We start from the raw sequence: 15,346 nt of genomic DNA, 5'->3' as shown, positions 1-15,346 counted from the left end.
GAATTTACCTGCAATGCTTGATGTATCTTCCACCATGCAACCACCACCAAGTGCCCCTCCAGATACGTGGAGCCTCGCATTTTCAAAGATCTAAACTGCAACATGGAGGACCAATTAACCATCATATCATAAAGACACTTGCATGTCCATCTGAATCCAAAGTGCAATACAGTACATTATACAAATAGTTAGCTGGAATTAAAACATGAATAAACTTCGCTGGCGCTAAATATACATCAGTAAATCACTGTAAGAAAAAATTACAATAATCAAGTCCTTTTCATTTTGTGTTTCACCTGCCTATATGCTCTTTAACAGGTTAATTAAGATAACCAGCAAAAACAAGAATCAAAAGAAGCATCAAGCCACTTAATAAAGCACTATACGTAGGCTTCATCTCATGATGTTAACAACCTGGGAAACCTGCAAAAATATATAAAAAGTCCAGCAGACTAAACAAAGATGTTGCAATCATAATTATATGTGAGACAGTGAATCGCCTTTGCTGAATGTTTATTTTCCTATCAAAACTCAGCTGATGACTAAAAGCACTAGTTAAACTGGAAAAAAGGACTTAATAATCTAGCTTATTTGAGCTTCCTGCGTTAGAACCAGGATAAATACTCCGAAGGATGGACACTGCAATTGGCACAATAACAATAAGTGCAGCTTGCAGTTCCGAGCTGTTTGTCTTGATGGAGATCTGGCCGCTTTGCTTATTGTTCATCCCAACACGGATAGCCATTTGAGAATTCCTTCCAACAGAGAATTGACACTGTAAATGGGCCATCAGACCCAAATCACCCCTCCACTTCATCAAGGACAGACCTAATGTGGATTGGTCCTGTTCTATAGGAAAATCTTTACTCTTGAGGTGCACTTCAAGGTTCGCTCCATAGGCAGTATCACCACCGGATCTCACAGTGCCAGCATTTCCTACCAAAGCCAAGCGCTTTCCAACTGCAATCTGATCCTCAATCTTGAGTCCAGTGACTACATTTTCACCTAGTAGAGTAATTGATATCCCAGCTGATGTTTTGTTCAATTTAAACTTTTTGAGTTTGGTCTCACTTCTCAAGATATAAGCAAGCTGCCTTCCAATAGTCTGGATGTCGAATCCTGCCATAGTTGATCCGTTTTCTCCATGCTTTGCACAAATTGAAGAATCTAATTGGATATTGAAGTCTTTCTTATCTTTTGTGATTTGAACCGTAAATGCACCAGGAAACTGACCAGCAACAGCAAGATTACTTTCAATGCTAACACCATCATATCCGCAATCATGGTCCCACCCCTGGGCATCCAAAACTGGCCTAACAAGAAACTGAGATGCAGGCTCCAAAACTCTGTACCTGTATGAAGGATTGTCGCTGTCAAATGAGTGTGGGAGGACAAAGTCAGGCAAAGGAACCGGCACTGGTGCTGGACCTTCATCTTCCTGGTCCACATCTTCCCCCATGTCATGATAATCATTTCTGCTATTCTTGCCTCTCTTCTTTATCTCCTTCAACCTTTTCAACTCATCCCTCCACTCCTTCTTTTGAAGGAGTTTCACCCGATAATCATACTCCTCAAAATAAGCTTTCCTTTGCTCTTTGCTGAGCTTCTGAACCTGAGATTTCCTCAAAGGCTTGAACGGTGGAAGCTGGTCATATTCATCCTCATCTTCTCCATCAGAATCAGAGAGATCAACCAAGTCCATATCTGAATCCATGTCTTCTCCACTCAGATCAGTAGGGAGTTTTAGAAGAGGGCGAGACTGCAGTAGAGAAGACACCATGTGGGGTAGAGGTAAAGCGCGAAGCCGGAAACCAAAAAGTTTCTTGTCGTCAATAACATCTTCAGGCTTGGATACAGAACTTGCTTCTGACAAAATCTTCAGTGAGTAACACAACAGTAACAATTGGGGTCTCCAACTTTGTCCATTCGGGAGAACATTTTCTCTGTTTTCGTTCTTCTGGCACAAAGAATGGTTCTCAACGAGAGACACTGGACGCTTCATCCTTGGATGCATCAGATGCGGATCACCAACTGATTGGATGATTGCTTGATGAATAACACGAGATCGTTGAGCAACATATACCTCAAAACCTAGGGATGACCCAGATGGTCCATCAGGAGGAGGAGAAGCTGCGTGTGTCAGAGTTACAATTGCACCATTCCATATTGATGAAGTTAGAGTTCTGGAAAGCGATCTTAACAGCAGCAAATCATTGCGATCTCTATCATGGGTGTCTAGCCTGTCAACATAGAGTACAGCATCAGGAGGAAACTTGTTTATGGACTTTTTTATAGAAGCTAATATTTTCCGGTTGGTAGCTTCTTCCTTTACAGAGGACTTGAGACCTGGTGTGTCAATGATTCTAATTTTAACTCCATTGATTGTTCCAACTATCTCATTCACCCTAGTTGTGGCAGGCGCAAATGCATTGATCTCAACTCTCTTCTCACCAAAAATAGAATTAATGGTAGCACTCTTTCCCACTCCAGTTTTCCCGAGAACCAAAATGTTTAAAGAGAAGTCTAAATCATCTTTGCCCTCTGCTTCAAGCTGCATGGCCATACTCTTAGCATTTTCAAGGCTAAACACTCGACTAAAACGTTTCCCTTCACCTGGGTCCAGCCGATGGAGCACTGATTCAACTATAGAATCTTCAGGAGACTGTCCTAGTCGCTGGACAAGCCTCAAGAACTTCACCCTTATGTTATGTATCTTCTCTAAAATCTTCTCTTCTTCTTCACTTAAAGTGCACTTTAGCACATCTGGTGGGGGAGCAGGTCTCCTAGAGTGAAATGGGAAACCTGAACCAGCAGGCCGTTCAAGAGAAAATAATCCAGAACCATCAACCGAGCTTATTGCTATCCTGCCTCCATCCAATTCAGCACCAGTTGCTGCTTTCAAAAGAGCTGCCAATGCATCATAATCAAATAATTGCTTTCCTCCTGGCTCTTTAACAACGTCCGCTTCTCCATCTGAGTCTGTATCTTCATCCGAGTCCATAGTAATTTGTCCATCTATCGTCTGTGGATTATCATGATAAGCTTCAATCCCTGGAGGAGAAGAGAAGGCTAAATTTTGTGGTAATCCATTCATGATGTGCTTGGTTGTTCCAGAGCCACCAAAAATTAACTCTTCAATATGATCGTCAGAAAGTAAGCCTTCTTGTCCTCCTATTGTTTCTGAATCAAGGTTTGCTTCATCTTTGATATCATAGGAAGTTGTATAGCTTTCTCGCAGATCTTCCATTCTATCACCTTCAGAGGTTTCAGGAGATTCATCATTCACCAACAAGTTGATGGGCTGAATAACTATAACAACATGACTATTGTCCTCGACCAAATTAACTGAACCAGAGTCATTAACAGAACCATTCCTCACAACTGCATCTTTAGGACCCAAAACAACATTATCAGGTCCATCATCCCTCTCCATTAACAACCCAGATTGGTTGTCAACAGAAGAAGAATTACTCTGAACCAATAACTCATCTTCTTTTTCTTCTTCAGTTCCCAGAGCTTTAACTCGAAGCACAGTATCTTCTTTTTCTACTTCAGTTCCCAGAGCTTTAACTCGAAGCACAGTATCTTCTCTCTCTTGAACCCCAAAACTAGGAACTTTGACAACATCTGAAAGCCTTCCATCTTCCACTCCACTCATCATTCCCTCATCGCCAGCCACCTCATATAATTCATCATCTTCCATTGACAACTGAGCAATAGGCCTAACTCCATTCGAATTCGCATTGTCCAATTCAAAAACAGAGCCAAATTCATCAGTCACACTACTCTCCTCCTCCTCCTCCTCCTCCGCAAGAACTAAACTTTCTTCATTTGGGTCACCCGCAAATGGCCTAGAAACTCGATACCTTCCACCGAAACCACCATCTTCGCTGTTTTCCTCATCTGGGTCACCTAAAAAAGGCCTCTCGGATGCAGTGTCAAAATCTTCTTCACCACTCGCAAACTCATTATCAACACTACTACTACCACTAATGTTGCTTTCAGAGCTGTCAGTTTTATAACCATCAGATTGAAAATCATCAACCGTAACAGGAGCTCGGATAGGGAAAAAACCTGTAGATGATAGTAGTGAAGGGGCGGTCCCTTGTGTTGCTGAAACAGGGGCATGGGTCTTTGAGGCCATGGCTTCACGTTCTTGTTTTTATCTTTAAACTCAGTATAACAACACACGTAAATGCCAAAGCAAGGGAAAAGGTTAGGCCTTTTCTTTAGTATGGTGCTACGGTTGTGTTGGTAGGGAAGAGAAACCAAGGAGATGAATCAAGGAATGGAAGGAGATAGGGTTTTTTGTATTTGGATAAAGAAGACATGTAGAGTGCCTAAATAAGTACATGAGATGGATTTAGGTTGTCTCTTCTGATGTTTTTCTTCGGTTTTTGGAGTTGAAGCATTGTGCAAGGGTTTGGTGTGACTAGTGAGAATGATACACTCGAGGTGGAACTGCATAGGCCCTAGCAAGTTATGCGGTCATTATGCCATTGAATTCCCAATAAAAATTTTGAACTACAATTTTTTTCTTTTATTTTCTAGTAAATTGTTAGAAATTAAAAAAATTATTATTGGTTGAGTTAATTTAGTGCCAATTGACAATGGATAACAGGCCGGTACTTCTGGGAAATTGCAGGGATTTTTTTATTACTGTGTAAGCATGCATTTTTATCTCCTTAGCAAAGAAGACAATAATATTTGAACTACGGTGGGCGGGGCGTGCCATGCATGGGCTAGTAGCTAGCTACTGTTATGGGCCCATCCCCAGAAAGAGTTAATTTAATATCGTGTGAACCAGCAACCCGCCCATCTAATATTAAACTATCTAATATTAAACTGATACAAACAGAGACTACAGATGATCTTAGCCCAGAGGCCGGGAAGTTATAATGCATACATGGCTCTGATTCCCTTTTATAGCACAGGTCCACGACCACCGTGTCATACTTGTTCGACGTGGGACTTTAAAACCTCAAAACACAGCACAGGCAGGCACCAGGCGAGATATTCCTTCAGGGCATTAGTCAAAAGCAATAGGGCATCTGTTCGTTCTTGACCAAAGGTTCTGTGGCAGATCTTGACAAGCTATGTTAACATTGAAATTTTGCTTACGCATGCTGTTATCTTCAGGCAGCTGAGAGCTGGTGGTTTGGGTTTCAGAAATGGTGTTGAACATGATTTCTATGGGGTATTACTGCTAATGTCCATGAAAGGTTGCTTGTGTTGCCAATGAGAGGGTGTCTTCTGTGGAGCCATGCCTTCGAGGAGCGGAACAATTCTTTGAGAAGGTAACCAGCAATTGGGAGAAAATTAATCAATGAAGGATCATCACCAAGATATTAAAAAAAAAAATATTAGGACTTCCAAGCCCAATTGGCTGCACACAACATACCATGATGCTATGAAAAGTGCTTATCATAAAAACAGAACAGATACCATTAAGCATTAAGCTAGTGTAGATTTACCTCATTCAACATCATTTTCAGCCATGCTCACAACCCCTCTCGAGTTTCATTCCTTGGAGTAGGAATTATTGGAAATACAAATTTTTTTCAAGATAAATTTTTTAAGAAAATTCTTTTAAAAATTCTGAAGTTTTCTTTATCTATACTTCAAGTCTACAAAATATAAAGTTTTGTTAAATCAAGTCTAAAAAATTCAAATTTTATTTATTGATAAAAAAGTTGTGCCAACTCAAAACATAATAATTACGTGGGATTTTGACATGCAATTCTTATTTGTGTTGGACTGGATAGGGAAGTAGTGTGATGATACATAATTTTTTTTTAAGCAATTAACAATTTCAATATCAAATTTTCAAAATCATCAAAAGGTAATGTCATAAAAAAAATTAATGTTATTGTAACTATTATTATAGTTAATCTTTCATTGAGAAATAACTTACAAATTCATTACTTGTTATTGTAAGGAAATACTACATAGTAAATCCCTAATATCCAAATAAGTATGGATTTTTAGGTCCTTATAAAAGTGAGAAATATTAAATGCCAAATTTTTTTCAAAGAAAGCAATCAAAAAATCAGAAAGAAGTATTCAATTGTGCACACTCGTCAATACATTATATGATAAAATGTTCATTGGAGTATGTTGAAAAAGAGATGGAAAATTTTACAAAGCATGTACTCGTATTTTTATAAAATACAAGTTTAAATTGTAGTGGCATCAATGACACCACGTAACTATATTAGAAGAAAGTCGCAAGAAGATATGGCATTTGCAGAATTTGATCACCATGAAATCTTATCTTATATTTACATGCCTTAAATATATAAATTATAGAAAAATATGAGTAAATACAAGTTTTTATTCAAATATCTAAAAATTAGTTTTATTAAATTTGATTTAGTCGAGTAAGTCAACTCAGTGATCTATTGACCTCAGACCTAACTCAAATTTGATTTCCAATTAAATTGGGTTGTAATTAATTTTATGAAACCCAACAGTTCAACTCATGATCCAGTCAAAACACAATTTGAATTTTTAATTTTTAAAACAATGTTATTTTTATTTTTAAAAAATTAAAATAATAAAATTTTAGATTAATTTACTTGACTTAAAACCTAAACTAAATTTATTAACCTTTCTAAAAACGAAGCATTTGGTAAGATTTTAGGAGGCTTGAACATTTTTAAAAAATAATTATTTGGGCTGGGCTACTTTCTAGTCTTGCCTGCTTTCGGGCCTTAAAAAACAATTGGGCCTACCATTTTTCAAAAACAAAATTCAGCACCAAACAATGCCTATAAGCTTTGAAACTCAAAAATCGCAAAATGCCCCTCCTCCATCACCTCTGCCATGGCGGGTACGCCTTGCGCGACCTTCACTTTCCTCTCAATCTCCACAATCTCAATTCCAGACGCCACCCCTCACAGATTTCGTCTGAACCCACTCCTCTGTTCCACTACTTCCACTTCATTCCCATCAAAACGCATAAAGAGGAAAAACCACTTACGTCCCAAAATCCTAAAAACCCTAGCTAAACCCTTCCCTACCACACCTCTACCCCAAATAGAAACAAACCCAATTCAGAACAACACCTTTTACGACACCCCTTTGAAGGAAACCCTATCAAGTGAAGAATTGGAGGCTGACAAAGTTGATGAATTTAATGTCTCGGAGACTTTTAGCTCAGCAGTAGAACACAGTGGCAGTGTTGGTAAATTATCTGTGAAGCCTGTCTTGAAATATAGCGGTTATTTTCTTGGGGTTTTGTTGTTTCAAACAATTTGTGCTGTTTGGTTATTTGGAAATACTGATTCTGATGGAAAAGAAAGGAATTTTAACGAGAAAGGGAATGTTTTATTGGATGTGAATGGAAATGAGGTTTATGTTAATGAGAGTGAATTGGAAGAGAAAATCAATGAAATTAAGGTAATGGCGAGAGAAGCGAGAAAGAGGGAGAGGAGGGAGTTAATTGAGGGTGATAAAGGGAGTGAGCTTGAGAAGGAGATTGGTGCGCGATTGGGTAAGTTGGAGAAGAGGTTGAACTCGAAGAGAGAGAAGTTGCCGGATTCGTTCATGGAGTATTTGGGGTTGTTTGGGGATTTTGAGGATGGTTATGGTGAGGATGCTTCGGATTCAAAAAAGGAAAATAAGACGTTGACGTTTAAAAAGAAGTTAAGGTTTAAGAGTCCGTCAATGGATGCGAGGAGTGCTCCAAATGGTTTTTCGGGTTTGAAGGATGATAGCGGTTCTAATATAAGTGATCTGAATGGTGTGTCTAGAAAAACTGATGTGAGGTATTTGAAAAAGGACACCGGAGGGAAAGATGGGAACGTGCAGTTAAATTCAGTGAAAAATGAGGGAAACAAATTTGAGAAGAAAAGGGCGAATTTGCGAAAGGAAATGGGATCTGGTAATGTTGTTAAAACTCTGATGAATGTGTGATTTTTTTATGCTTTTGATTGAATATTTGTTAAGGTCAATTAACTTTTGTGAATTTTCTTGGCAATAAGGAATTAATGATTGTATATTAACCTTTTCGGCTTAGTTTTGGATGGTGCCAATTCCGGATGCACCATTCATTTCTGCTATCAGTTGAATTTCAGATACATTTTGTTGTTAAAACTGTCTGCAAACTTGGGGTGGTTGTAAAATCTTTCAGGCACTGTCCAGAAGATCAGGGAAGGAAGGTCTTCAAATGAAGTTCCAGATGCAGGAAAATCAAGAGATTTGGAGACCCTAAATTCTGAAAGCTCGACCAAAGAAAACCAGGAAACCACCATAAAGGTTGAAAGGCCTGCTACTACATCGAGTAGAAATGGTAGCAGAGATCCTGGAAAGAGACCTTTGGCTAATAAATTTGGGGATAAACAATCAGACGTGCAGAAAGATTTGTGGTGGTCGAATCTTCCTTATGTTCTAGTAAGTAATTGACTCTGTGATCCTATCGTTTTATTAATTGTTTTTTTAAAGTATATTATTTCTCCTATGAGCATTTGGAAAAGCTACGAGAGTGAAAAAGTACAAGGCTTCCTTTCAAAAATTACTTTTTCTGTTAAATTGTTTGTGAATTAATGCTTCCACATGCTTCTGCCAATTTGTATGCTAAACAGTAATATGTACAATTTCATTGTATTTTCTAAGCAATAACTTGATATGTGCCCAGGCTATTCTTATGCGTAGAGGTTCAGAACATGAGGAATCTGGTGGACTTTATGCTTTAAGAGTGGCTTCCCAGGCAGATCAGCACGGGGACTTTTCTTACACCATTGCTTTTGAGGACCGTGGCGATGCCAATAATTTCTGTTATTTACTTGAGTCCTTTTTTGAAGATTTAGGTGACTTCAGTGCTGATATTGTTCCTCTGCAAATAAAAGTAAGCAATCCAACCTGATCTCTTAAAGACTTCAAGCTTTACCGAAACACTTTCTTGGAAACATCCCTCACAATGAGACAATTATCTGTATGACCAAACCAAGCCTGTAATGCTGTTAAGATTCCGTGGTTGCAATAATGAAGACATCATTGGCTTCCTTTTATGATTGCATTGCATTTGCTCTTGTATATTTAATATTTGATTAGATGCCTCTTAATCATTGCTCCAAGGACTTCTGTATGTCATTGACTTGCTATTATGAAATTTGAATTTTTGTAGGAACTTCATGATGCAGTGAAATCGCATTCCAAGAAGGTAATTGTTGTGAAGAGAGGGCAGCTTAAGCTCTATGCTGGTCAACCATTTTCTGAGGTGGAGATGGCTTTGTACTCTTTGCTTGAACAAGATTAAAGCGCCTAAATAAACTGGCTCTACTGAGAAGGCATACGAACCAAGGACGGATTCTTCTATGGATTTGTCTTACAATGGAAGCCAGTTTCAATCTGTGGGCGTATTCTAATGAGTTCCCTTTTGGAGTCGATGGCTTTGCATGCTTATAAGAAGTTACTGGTGGGAGTTAAAAACTTTGCGTGCCACTCGTCATCCAAATCGCTGGATGCATTCCTACCACTGGCCATTCTAACCAGAAATTCCCAACCTGGCTTATTGTCCCCTTGTTGGTTGTCTTAAATTGGAGCTCAAAAAGAAGATACTTTTCCCGTGGTTTGCATGCCTCTTTTGTCTGTAAATCAATCAAAGTTTGAGATAGGACCATTCAATTTTCTATGGAAATTGACTTGTCATGTTGGCACTAAATCAGTGGAAACTATCATTATATTTTTCTTCCCCCTTTTTAGAGGATTCATTACTGCCCCATGACATGCCCGAATCTCGATAAGCATCCACTTTAACTCGTGTTTTTCTCTTCTTTTCTGTTTCTGCAAACAATTTGGTAGATTTCTACCTTTGCACCAATTTGGTAGAAATTGACTTGTCATGTATGCTGATAGCTACAGGGTTTATTTTTATTTTTTTTGTTACTTTAAATTAATATTATTTTTTTTAGTGTTTCAATTTATATTAAAAATATTTTTTTAAAAAATAAAAAATATTATTTTAATATACTTCTAAAAAAAACAATTTAAAAAGCAATATCATTCTTCATGTAAATCTGAAAGATGCAGCGAACATCAGCTAATCTGGTATTTTGATTCCATATAAAAGAACAGTGGCTCGAAGAGTCCATAACAAGCTGTGACTGTTAGGAGGATGAAAACCCAAGGCTCCATGACCTTAAACAGCTACTAAAAGCGAGCAGAATAAAACTATATCCAATAATTCCATGAAAAGCTGTGGCTATGAAGAGAAGGAAAAGCAAAAACCCAAGCCTCCATGACCTTAAACAGCTACTAAAAGCGAGCAGAATAAAACTATATCCAATAATTCCATGAAAAGCTGTGACTATGAAGAGAAGGAAAAGCAAAAACGCAAGCCTCCAAAACAACGACCCTTCTAAAACTATTAACAGCAAACAGAAGAAACTAGACCTATCATAATAGTCCGCCATCTTTTGGTATCTAAAGTTAAGACAACATCACCACCAGAATGACTACTAATGCATTCTGCGCTTCATCATCTTTTAACCATATGAATCTGTAAGATTAGTGACAAAATCCAATAGTGCTATATACCATCACATCTTCTATTTCTTCAACAAGCAAATGCAGAACTTAGAAAAAGAACTCGAAACACCAGCCACATCACCAGAACACCTATAGCTAAAATCAGGTAAACATGGAATTTACACAAAAACTCAAGGTCTGATTATCTTCTTCACGAGACCATAACCGTAGTTCTATTATCTCTGCTGATACAGTAAAAATTATGACAACAATGAATATTATGGAGAACTAGTAATTTTGACCATTGACTGAGCATGAATGGGTGGCAAACTGGATTGGCAAAAGTTTTGCCATGATTCCTGCTTCTGCTCCTCGTTTCTGGTATATGCTTCATATATAGAAGTCACAATGTTCCTTGCCGCTTCTCTTGCCTCGGGCAGCCTATCATTCAACAAATTTGCAGCCATTTGAACCAGCGAAACCAATCCAAACTCATTCATTCCTTCCAGGCCCTGAAATTTACCCACATAAATTCCCACCAATTAATATCATTCTCCCCTTTACAAGCTAAATCTTGGCAATATCAAACACAAAAGAAATAGCTTTATACAAGTTTTACCATCTTGGAGACAGATTTAGAGATAGTTATGGCAGCTTTGGCCCTGACTTTGGGGTTGGAATGGCTAACATAAGGCCGGAGCTTATTGAGCAAAGGCAGAGGAGTCATGGATTTCACCATTGCATTCAGTGCTCTATCTGCTTCTTCACACACAAACCTTTTGTCTTGAGAAGCTTTCAGTAGTAGTTGCAACAGCTGTGCAACCACATTAAAATCCAAACACATTAACCACAATTCTAAACAGAACCCTCATGAAAATAATAAAATTAAAATGCAAATTAGTTACGAATCAAGAACAAAAAGTCCCCAGTCCTCACCAAGTTATCAAATGCATTAATAGTAGAGTCAAGCAACTGGTCACCAAAGACCTTGAAAATATCAGATGAAGCCATGATAGATGTCTTGCACAAAGCACTTCTTGGATTCTTCATAGCTTTCACCGCTACTAAAATTACTTTTTCCCTATAATAACATATTTAGCCACAACCGCATTATCAGAACACTTGAAAAACTGTCAAATATGCCAAAAAGATTTAAAAAAAAAAACAATAATAATACATACAAGATTGGCAGCAAGAGCAACGAATGATAGAGTGCAAATCTCCTAACATCATTCAATGACTCGCAAACCTTTGTCCAATCCTTTGAATCTAACTCCTCTACTAAACCCTGAAGAAAATAAAGCAAAAAACACAAAAAAAAAACCAAATTTATTGATACACACACAAACAAAAACCCTCAAAGTCTAAAGTAAAATGGCATCTGGGTTTGGTCTAAAATTAAAGAAAAGATCCAAAAAAACATTTACATGGATCTTGGATTCAGGATCTGAAATGGGTTCAAGATTCTCAGACAAGATGTAATCAATAATCGGATCTGCAGAAGGAGGCAATGATTCAGCTGTCTTGTTTTCTTCATATACACCCAATTTGATAGTTTCTGGTGGCAGTAGAAGAGCGTTGTCAATGGGTTTCAGTGCCATTTTTGACCAAGTATGACTGTGAAAGAGAAACTGATATTTGCAATGAAGGAAGAAAGGGTTATTTATTTATTTAAATGTGAGAGTATGATTGTGAGTGAGACAAATAAAGAAAGAGAAAGGTAGAGATTTTTTTTCCCGGTTTATCCTGAAATTGGTTCGGGGTTAGCATATTTGTTTTTATATTTTAAGATAGTTTTTAAAAAATTAATTTTTTTATTTTTTTAAATTATTTTTTTGTTTTTATATCATTTTAATATTTTAATGTCAAAAACAAATTCTAAAAAATAAAAATATATATTATTTTAATATATTTTTAAATAAAAAATATTTTAAAAATAATCATTATCATAATATTAAATAAACTTGTAGTAGTTAAAAAATTCAAATTTCAGCACTGGTATCACTTTTATAAAACCAGCATGGCAAATAGAGTTGATTTAGTAATCTGATAACTTGGGATTTAATTTAATTCAGGTTTCATATCAAATTTGATGAAAATTGAGCAGCTAAATTATTTTTCATTTGAAAATACATCATAATAATGTTTTTTTATTTTTTAAATTTATTTTTGCCATCGGTATATTAAAACAATCCAAAATAAAAAAAAATTAATTTTTAAATTTTTTTTTTCAAAAACACAGCCACCCACATTGACATGATCTAAAAAAAAAATCTAAAAGGATGTTATTTCAAGTTAATTTTGGGTGACTTACTCAACTTCTGATTGAGTAGTAGAAAATTTCTCATTTCCAATTCTTTTTACACCTACAATACTAATTATGTATTTGGTAATATGGTATAAAATTCTTCTTAAATGTGCTTATTAATTTAAAATATATATAAAAAAATTTAAATAATCATAATACCATTACATCAAAACTATTTAAAAATATTAATTTAAAATTTATCAAACTAAAAACAAAAATTACTACGAGAATCGTGTGAGCTGGGCACGAGTCCTTGCCGACGTATCGTTTTGTTGGATTTGTTTAGACGGTATCAGGAAACCATGTGGTTCCTTTGTTATTATAAAAAGAGGTCAACATCCATTCATAACCCAATGGCAATTTGTCGTATAGAATTTAATTTTCTTCTGTTTTAAAAAAATCAAACATTGATTTATTTTTTATTATCTTACATCTCTTACTTTGGACCATAAGTATAATATTATTTAGTTTTTTTATAATATAATTTACTTTAAATGTTGATTTGATTTATAACATATCCACATTTATTTTTAAATTCTTCAAGTTCTATCAAATATTCTATCCCCCGGCATTTTTTATATCTTTAGACTATGTTTGTTTTCTGAAAAATAATTTTTATAAAATCATTTTCTAAACTTTCCTGTATTTGTCTGCCATTAGAAAAGTTGGTCAACGGAAAACACTTTTCAGTCAAAGAAAAATTTGATTTGGTTTACAGAAAAGATTTGGTTTACAGGAAAGTGTTTTCCTGAAAAATATGAGCGAAAAAAACTTTCCGGAAGTTGTGAAAAATTTAGAAATGTCATATTATTTGTTAATTATATCAAATTTGATCCTCAAACTTTTAATTGCTATATATATTTTGTTTTGAATTTTTATTTTTCAATTTCATCTCTTAAAATTTAATTTTTATATTAATTTTGGTCCTTATTTTTATAATTTTTATTTGCTTTTTCCTTATCATTTTTTTATTTAAATTTTTTATCTATCAAATTTGGTTCTCATTTTTTTTATTGTTACTTATTTTATTTGAAATAATTTGTGAAATGTTAATTATTATTATTTTAATTTCTTCATCTTTCATTTGTTTTTATTTTTTAGATTTGATTTCTATTATTTTGATTATTATTTATTTTATTTGAAATAATTTATAAAATTATATTTTTTTTCAATTTCATTCTCATTCAACCTTTTAATTTATAAAATTTCTTCTTCATTATTTTAATAAATTTTTTAAAAAATAAAAATATTAATAAATTATTTTATCTTCATGCAACCCTGTTGACATGCATGCCTAGCGGCAATTTCATAATCAACTCGTGATTCTTCACGTGTTTAATAAAATTAATTAATTGCTAATAAATATTCTAATAAATATTAAAATTTAAAAAAAAAACAAAAACTAAATCCAGGATCTGAGAGATAAATATAGGTTAAGAGATGAACAATTCTATTCTATTTATTTAGTTACATGTCAATATCTTTTTAAAAAAGTAATAATTATAATTCTATTGAAACAAAATCATTTGCCAGCATAATTCCTTTTTTTTCTTATTAAGCTTTTTTACAAAAAAATATATATAATTTTTTATCTCTACAATCTTAATTAAACAAAAATAAAAACAAATAGAGCAATCATCAAAGAAATTTAGAGAATTTGAAACAAGGATAACAAAGTCATCTTTCAAAATAAAAGCCCCATCATTTTATTAACATGCTACTTTTTCTCCGAGAATTCTTTGACCAAAATATATGTTTTTTCTAGACAACATCTCATAATAAATATAAAAGCAAGTTTAAATTAAAAAATATAACATTGTGATAATTTCTATTAATATATTCAAAATACAAGAAGACAACTTGCGAGTTGTTGTAAAAAACATTTTGATAGTTTTATTAAATTTGGTTGAGGCTAGGCGAAGGTTGAGTTCCAAACTGAATCGGATTATAGTTAACTTGATATCATTTAAATATGACTCAATTAAGACTCGGTTTGGTTTTAAAGAAAATTTTAAGGCAACATTATATATATATTGAGATGATGGTGCTTTAAATTGACTCGGATCAACCTATCAAACTACCAATCCAAGTTATAAACCAGGTGAGATTTAATAATATTTTTTATCCAATAATACAATAATAAAAATTAATATGCACAAAAAAGACACCAAATAAATTAAAAAAAAAAACAATTAGAAAAGTGGTATAAAAAAAGTGCTTGCTAATATTATAAAAGAATTATATAACCTCGTTCAAAAACAAAATAAAAACTTAATGGTGTTTAATCAAATAATATCATAAGAATTCAAATTATTTTATCCCAATGAATTTGTAATTAAAATGGAAAGAAAGCAATAAAAGTAAAAAGGTGGGAAAGTGCCTAGAGGTGAGCTAGCACGCTAACCATATATATATATATATATATAATAGTTGAACTACAAGTGGTACACCCATTTTATTTTTATATGAAAAAAGTAAGGTGATATGTTTTTTTAGTTAAGTTTCTGTCACCTTTAGAGGTCTAAAAATCAGGTCTCGCCTCTTGGTTTCTAAAAAACCACTTTTAAC

General features: G+C 34.7%; 3 protein-coding genes and 1 non-coding gene across 4 annotated transcripts; 1 reads left to right on the top strand and 3 right to left on the bottom strand.

Annotated features, from left to right (window-relative positions):
• Positions 1–350: 350 nt before the first annotated feature.
• On the bottom strand, positions 351–4,466 carry LOC133681873 (translocase of chloroplast 159, chloroplastic-like). The gene has a single exon (XM_062105048.1). The coding sequence runs from the start codon at positions 4,142–4,144 to the stop codon at positions 575–577; it is 3,570 nt and encodes a 1,189-aa protein (XP_061961032.1). The 5' UTR covers positions 4,145–4,466; the 3' UTR covers positions 351–574.
• A 241-nt stretch (positions 4,467–4,707) lies between these two features.
• On the bottom strand, positions 4,708–4,897 carry LOC133684355 (U2 spliceosomal RNA). Its single transcript, XR_009837864.1, has one exon. It is a non-coding gene; the product is annotated as a U2 spliceosomal RNA (small nuclear RNA).
• Positions 4,898–6,773: 1,876 nt separating this feature from the next.
• Positions 6,774–9,697, top strand: LOC133682488 (uncharacterized). The gene is made up of 4 exons (XM_062105835.1): positions 6,774–7,885; positions 8,135–8,394; positions 8,639–8,848; positions 9,128–9,697. The coding sequence occupies exons 1-4, from the start codon at positions 6,826–6,828 to the stop codon at positions 9,257–9,259; spliced, it is 1,662 nt and encodes a 553-aa protein (XP_061961819.1). The 5' UTR covers positions 6,774–6,825; the 3' UTR covers positions 9,260–9,697.
• Positions 9,698–10,509: 812 nt separating this feature from the next.
• LOC133682489 (uncharacterized) lies at positions 10,510–12,156 on the bottom strand. The gene is made up of 5 exons (XM_062105836.1): positions 11,898–12,156; positions 11,652–11,758; positions 11,407–11,551; positions 11,090–11,284; positions 10,510–10,982 (listed from the first exon to the last, which is right to left on the bottom strand). Exons 1-5 carry the CDS (start codon positions 12,069–12,071, stop codon positions 10,749–10,751), a joined length of 855 nt encoding a protein of 284 aa, XP_061961820.1. The 5' UTR covers positions 12,072–12,156; the 3' UTR covers positions 10,510–10,748.
• Positions 12,157–15,346: the final 3,190 nt, after the last annotated feature.

Source organism: Populus nigra, chromosome 2 (genome assembly GCF_951802175.1).
Source record: "Populus nigra chromosome 2, ddPopNigr1.1, whole genome shotgun sequence".
Lineage (NCBI taxonomy): Eukaryota > Viridiplantae > Streptophyta > Magnoliopsida > Malpighiales > Salicaceae > Populus > Populus nigra.
Note: the sequence above shows the minus strand (reverse complement) of the source record. Positions and strands in the feature narration are given on the sequence as shown.

Bases quoted from the DNA above. Each gene is read 5' to 3' on its own strand.
- LOC133681873 (XM_062105048.1), bottom strand. From the start codon at position 4,144: ATGGCCTCAAAGACCCATGCCCCTGTTTCAGCAACACAAGGGACCGCC.
- LOC133682488 (XM_062105835.1), top strand. From the start codon at position 6,826: ATGGCGGGTACGCCTTGCGCGACCTTCACTTTCCTCTCAATCTCCACA. The intron at 7,886-8,134 runs GTAATGTTGTTA...AAAATCTTTCAG, and splicing joins GCGAAAGGAAATGGGATCTG to GCACTGTCCAGAAGATCAGG. The intron at 8,849-9,127 runs GTAAGCAATCCA...GAATTTTTGTAG, and splicing joins TTGTTCCTCTGCAAATAAAA to GAACTTCATGATGCAGTGAA.
- LOC133682489 (XM_062105836.1), bottom strand. From the start codon at position 12,071: ATGGCACTGAAACCCATTGACAACGCTCTTCTACTGCCACCAGAAACT. The intron at 11,759-11,897 runs GTAAATGTTTTT...TATTTTCTTCAG, and splicing joins ATCCTGAATCCAAGATCCAT to GGTTTAGTAGAGGAGTTAGA. The intron at 11,552-11,651 runs GTATGTATTATT...ATGTTATTATAG, and splicing joins TTGCTCTTGCTGCCAATCTT to GGAAAAAGTAATTTTAGTAG.